Genomic DNA, 6,112 nt, shown 5'->3' with positions numbered 1-6,112 from the left:
CAATATCAAGGCTATTAATGCACGTATTAGCATAGTTAAAGACATATCATCCTTAAAGTCCCTTAAAGCTAAAGAATATGGAGGACATTACTACTAATTTCTTAGAAGTTATGCAATACATTTTAATTTTTAATACACTACACCAAATATTGGATAACAAATAATCTCTACATAACTAATGATTGCATTACTAACACATGCATTACAAATTCCTACATTACTAATACATTCAGCACTATTCTTATACACACTATCAAACGACCCATAGGTGAAACCAAACAGGAAAAAGTATTAAATTCTTTTTCAGCCTATCACTATCTTTTTTTCTCCTTTTATTATTCTGTTATACCCACCATCTAATTGTGTGTTTCATAAAAAGACAAGTCTCATCTCTCCCATTTGCCTGGATCTTGAATACCAAAATCAATGGCCAAATAAGGATTGTTTTTGCTATTTCCAAAGCTCCCCCACATACACCTTCTCTTTAATTAGGTTTTTTGTTCTTTTTTGCCCCTCTAATTTTGGCAAAAATGTCACCAGCTTTTTGCAAAGCTTGTCCCCCAACATAATCTCCAAAATAGAAAGCCTTGTGCACCACTCAACAGAAATTAGGTCAACCCCATTTTCTTACACATCCATCTCTTTATATTTTGGTTTAATTATTCTGTGAAGTGGGTAATTCTTGAAAATATTGATTGAGGAGTATATATATTCAAAATGGTTAAAGAGAAAATTCAGATCAAGAAAATTGATAATGTTACAGCAAGGCAAGTCACTTTTTCAAAGAGAAGAAGAGGGCTTTTCAAGAAAGCTGAAGAACTTTCAGTTCTATGTGATGCTGATGTTGCTCTCATCATTTTCTCTTCTACTGGAAAACTCTTTGACTATTCTAGTTCCAGGTATGTCTCTGTGTGTGTGTGTGTGTTTGTGTTTTTTTTTTTTTTTTTGTGTGTATATATATATATTGTAAATAAATTCGTGTTCTCTAGTTTCTCATTCTGAAATGCTTTTTTTTTTTTTGGTTGAGCTTATCTCATATACTGATTAAGCTCAGAATGAAATAGATTCTTTGTGTTTTTGCCTTGTAAGTTCGTTGGAGTGATGCATTTTATAGCAAGGTGGGGTACGATAGTTACACTTCCAGTGGCATCAACTATATTATTTAGAAAATGTGTATATTATTTTATACCGAGCAAATATTTGTAATTTGTGGACATGAGTTTCCAAAGCAAAGATACTCTTAAAGGCAACAAAAAGTAAAAAAATAAATCTCTGCTTATTATTCACCGTATAAAATTTAGACATAATTACTCACTGTATAACAGTTCTTATGAATAATCTTTATACATATTATTTAAAAGATGATAGTGGTAACCACTTATGAAGTAATGGGGTGTATGAACCTAGTTATCTAATTGACGATAATTTCTAAAAAATTAAATTTGACAAACGTTTTCTTATAATAAAATGACTAAAATATACTTTACCCGATATTAAGATTAAGAACTGTTGATGTAGATAAAATATTACTAATGCTTCAACATATTGCGGCAGCACTTGTTAATCCTATAGGTAAAAGAAAGCTCATATTGCAGTCAATATCTTTGGAATATTGTAAAATAAAAATTATCAACATCGTTCCAACTTGACCATTCTACCTGAAACAAAGAACTAAACCTGCGTAATTCTTAAATGTAATTGTGTTATTATAAAAAAAATATCAAAATTAATTCTGTATAGAGATAAGCTGAGAAGAAAATTATCATTTTTTAGTAAATTAGTAAATAAATTATCCCAAACCATCACACACTATTCTTATAACAACTGATTACACATGTACGAGCTACTATATACTATTGCAATTCATCAATTTTGTATTTCTATTACAAAAATCTATTAGTACAAAAAAGCAACAGCAATAGTAACTAGCTTTTCTTAAGTATAGTCCTCTCACATTATGCGAACAATCTTTTCACTCGAGCATGCATTTCCCAATGAGCTGACTGAGAAAATGATTGTCAATTTCAATCTATTGTTGATGGGTGCCATAAACAACTATATCATCATGTTCATACTAAATATTTCATTGCTGCTTTGATGTTCCAGCAAAAAATTATACAACACAACACAAGCAACTACAATTCATACTTGCGTGTCTACATCATAATTAATCATGGCTTATCGTAGCATTCTCAGTGTACTTTTCAATGCTCCAAAAGTTCTTTCAATCGTATTGCATGCAGAAGAGTGCATATAGTTAAATAGTTATTTACTATTTTCGACTTTCACTCTTGTAGTCATGCAAAAGGTATTGCAGTTCTTTGTATGGAGCTAAAACTCCTTCGTGCTTTAAAGAACAGGTAATTCATCATACTAGCTAACATCATTAATAATCTAATGTATTTAAAGTTTTATGCCGTGTCGTAGAGAAAGAAATTTTGCCGTTGGGTCAGCAATCATACTTTCTGGTACTTTATTGTCATATGTAGTACCTTCCCACCTAGCTGCAATAAAGGTGAACTGCATATCAAAATCCCATGCGCACATAGGACATTTAACGAAATGTTCACTTTAGGGTTACGATATGCATGTTGCTTGTTTGTTGGGTCCGCTTGTAGATATGTTTCATAATTTGCACATATACAATCCTTCCAAGGCTAAGTGGAGAATTTATCTGATAAAATAAGTTTTTGCAAGAACGAAATACTAGGAGTTTAAAGGAGGTGGCTGGCTAACCTCAATATGAAACCGAGGCCATAAAAAATAATCATGAAACAATTTTAAATTGTACCTTAACGTAAGGCCAAAAACAGTTATTGTGACGAATATTTGGATGTATGTCATATCTTTTGGACATATAACTATTGTTGTCATCTGACTTATTGCCTTAGCGACTGTTTAATGTACCGTTTATTTGTCTCTAGTGAATGTTGAAAATATTCAAACATTCAACTATCTTACGTGTAACAGTAGCCCGGAAAAATAGTCACAAACTTCTCAATTGGAACACACGTGGATTGATGTTCGGTTTGGATTTTATGAAACGACCCCCTCTTTTGGTTATACCATATCCAAACCACGCATGTTTCAGTTAAGGAGTATGTGACTATTTTCTTGACTGTTGTTGTACGTAATGATAGTTAGCGCTTGGCAAGTGTTGTTTTCAACATTGACTCGAGATATTAATCGACACGTTAGAACAACCGCTAAGGCAATTAGTCGGATGGCATCAATAGTTATCTGTCCAAAAGAATATGACTGTCATACATCCTAATATTCGACATAATAACTGCCTTTGGCCTTACTTTAAGGTAAAATCCAAACATGTTCATGATTATTTTTTGTGGTCTTGATCTCACTTGAAGGTTAGTCAGCCAACTCTTATAAACATCTAGTGTTTCATCTTTGCAAGAAATTCTATTTAATGGATTCTCTATTTGGTAAGATTGTGTTGGTGAAATTGACGGAACACTCAAGAAACAAGCAGCAAGCATATCGTAATCGCAAAGGAAACACTTCGAACAATGTCCTATGTGCTTGCAACTTTGATATGCAATTCACCTTTATTGCAGCTGGATGGGAAGGTACAAAACATAATAGTAGAGTGCTTAAGAATGCGATTATTGACCTAGTGCCAAAGTTTCATTTCTACCACACGGTATTAGACTTTAACTACATTAGATTTTAATGTTGTTAGCTAGTTTAATGTTATTTCATTTTGGTAGATAAATATTATGATATTGACGCTGGTCTTCCAAACACGAAAGTATTTTTAGCTCCATACAAAGAAATGTGATAATTTGCAGGACTATAAAGGGAGCGAAAGAGAAACGAAACGATAAAAAACTATTTAACTAGGCACTCCTCTCTGTGCAAAACTTTTGGAGCTTGAATAGTAGATATAGGGCATGAATAATTACGATATCGATCTGGAAGTATGAATTGTAATTATGTTGCATAATCTTTTGCGGAAACATCAAAGCAGTGATGAAATATTTATAGAGTATGAACATGATGATATGATCGTTTATGGCACAAACCAACAACTGACTGAGATTAGCAATGTTGCTTCATCGGCTGATGAAATGCTTACTACTCTACAAAAGCACTTTGAAAAGACTAGAATAGACTTAAATATTAAGGAATTGTACGGTGAAAAGCCTTATTGACTTGTTTGCACACCATACTGGAGTTTCTTGTAGAGTCTACACATACAACAAGCGTTTATAAGCTGTCCCAACAAGTTGGAGTCAACTGATCATGTATCGCCATTTTGATAATCTCGAGATGATGTGATATTAAGATTTATTTTGTTCTGTGAAGCATGAAAGAAATTCTTGAAAGGCATAATTTGCTCTCAAAGAATCTGCATAAATTGGAGCAGCCTTCTCTTGAGCTGCAGGTAAATTTCTTGATCCATTGTACTTTCAGAGTTTTTGTGTTTGCATTTGTAGTTATTTCGACTTTCTACTTCCTTTTGTTCTAAAGATGGAAAGTACTCTTTGCAGCTGGTAGAGAACAGCGATTACGCTAGATTAACCAAGGAAATTTCTCAGAAAAGCCATCAACTGAGGTATAGATAGTTCTGTCAATAAGTTTTTTAGTTAAATATGCAAAATGAGATTTAACATGAAAGGGAAACAGGCAAATGAGAGGAGAAGAGCTTCAAGGATTAAGTATTGAGGAGTTGCAACAATTGGAGAAGTCTCTTGAAGCTGGATTGAGCCGCGTCATTGAGAAGAAGGTTAATCATTGTTTTAGATGCGTGGGACAGAGGGCTCGTAGTATCCCCTTTGATTGATCTAACCTTTTTCCCCTGGGGACGGAAATAAAAAATCGGGCAGGATTCGCTCTGTTTATGTAGATAGATTGCTAGAGCTAATTAATGGTCTTCATAAATTTTGCTTTGCTTATTTTCTCAGGGTGACAAAATAATGAAAGAGATCAACCAGCTTCAAGAAAAGGTCATTTGTGTTAACTTAATACTTTTTTGTATGGCTTATAATGTTGTTTGACTGGACGCAAAATTTTAAAAAATGTTACTTTGACTTTACGTTAGTGACAGTGAAAAATTAAATTAAAATGATGATTGAAAAGTAGATTTGATATGATATAAATTTTAAAGAGTATCACATATATCAAAGCTTAAAATTTGAGCTATAAAATTGACTGTCATATTTTCACTTTCATAATATTCCACAAGGCTGAAGATATTGTATAATCTACAGGGCATACAACTAATGGAAGAGAATGAAAGACTGAAACAGCAGGTAAGAACACAACTGGAAAGTCTCTTTATTAACTGGTGGCAGGGTTTGCAGCTGGCAGTTCGGCGGGATCCGGGGAAGGCCGGACCACATTGAGTCATGTATATGCATGCAGCCTTACCTTGAACTTTTGCAAGAGGCTAATTTCTGCAGTTTGAACACGACGCCAGCTTTTACTGTTGCATCAAGGCTTCCCTTTGTACGTACTGATATAACTACTGCGAAATCTTTGTGTAGGTGAGGGAGATATCGATCAACAGCAGCGAACATCCAGCAATTGTAGTAGCAGTTGAATCAGAAAACATATATTACGAGGAACGTCAATCCTCTGAGTCTGTCAATAATGCAAGTAACTCTACTAGTCCCCCACCACTAGAGGACCACAGCTCCGATACTTTTCTAAAGCTCGGGTTAGTTCCCTCCCCCCCTCTTTTTTATATAGTGATCATATAATTTTTTTATATATATAATCAATGAATTTTAACATGTGATAGCAAGTTAGTTATCATTTTAACTGAGTTTCCTATTAAGTTTATCATAGACGTGTTTTTTCTTAATTTTCTTTTGCTATGACAGGCTGCCTTACCCAGGCTGAAGGGGAAAGGCAAAATTAGCTAACAGTCAAAAGCAAGGTCACCATCTTCTGTGTGCAATGTGGCTGACTGAAAATAAGTACCGACTAACTACTGAAATGTGGAATGTAAAAGCTAACTCAAGAAATGTATATGTGTGACTACCAACTATTGACAACAGTTGGAAATTGATATTATGTCATTGTAATGTAACTTTTTCTTTGTGAAAGTATCTATCTTCGTCTCAAATTTTTTGAGTCTATTCAATGTCAC

General features: G+C 33.7%; 1 protein-coding gene across 2 annotated transcripts; it reads left to right on the top strand.

Moving 5' to 3' along the window:
* The first annotated feature begins 324 nt into the window (after nucleotides 1–324).
* LOC109240387 (MADS-box protein JOINTLESS-like) lies at nucleotides 325–6,099 on the top strand. 2 transcript variants are annotated; one of them, XM_019407013.1, is made up of 9 exons: nucleotides 325–899; nucleotides 2,298–2,360; nucleotides 4,324–4,402; nucleotides 4,509–4,573; nucleotides 4,645–4,744; nucleotides 4,923–4,964; nucleotides 5,229–5,270; nucleotides 5,505–5,677; nucleotides 5,844–6,099. In XM_019407013.1, exons 1-9 carry the CDS (start codon nucleotides 718–720, stop codon nucleotides 5,860–5,862), a joined length of 765 nt encoding a protein of 254 aa, XP_019262558.1. In that variant the 5' UTR covers nucleotides 325–717; the 3' UTR covers nucleotides 5,863–6,099. The 2 variants fall into 2 exon arrangements, with proteins under 2 accessions (XP_019262558.1, XP_019262559.1); XM_019407014.1 differs by lacking the exon at nucleotides 2,298–2,360 and having other exon boundaries at nucleotides 331–899.
* Nucleotides 6,100–6,112: the final 13 nt, after the last annotated feature.

Source organism: Nicotiana attenuata, unplaced genomic scaffold (assembly GCF_001879085.1).
Source record: "Nicotiana attenuata strain UT unplaced genomic scaffold, NIATTr2, whole genome shotgun sequence".
Taxonomy (NCBI): Eukaryota; Viridiplantae; Streptophyta; class Magnoliopsida; order Solanales; family Solanaceae; genus Nicotiana; species Nicotiana attenuata.
The sequence above is the reverse complement of the archived record's forward strand: the minus strand, read 5'-3'. Positions and strand labels throughout refer to the sequence as shown.

Bases quoted from the DNA above. Each gene is read 5' to 3' on its own strand.
- LOC109240387 (XM_019407013.1), top strand. From the start codon at position 718: ATGGTTAAAGAGAAAATTCAGATCAAGAAAATTGATAATGTTACAGCA. The intron at 900-2,297 runs GTATGTCTCTGT...TCACTCTTGTAG, and splicing joins TTTGACTATTCTAGTTCCAG to TCATGCAAAAGGTATTGCAG. The intron at 4,965-5,228 runs GTCATTTGTGTT...TATAATCTACAG, and splicing joins TCAACCAGCTTCAAGAAAAG to GGCATACAACTAATGGAAGA.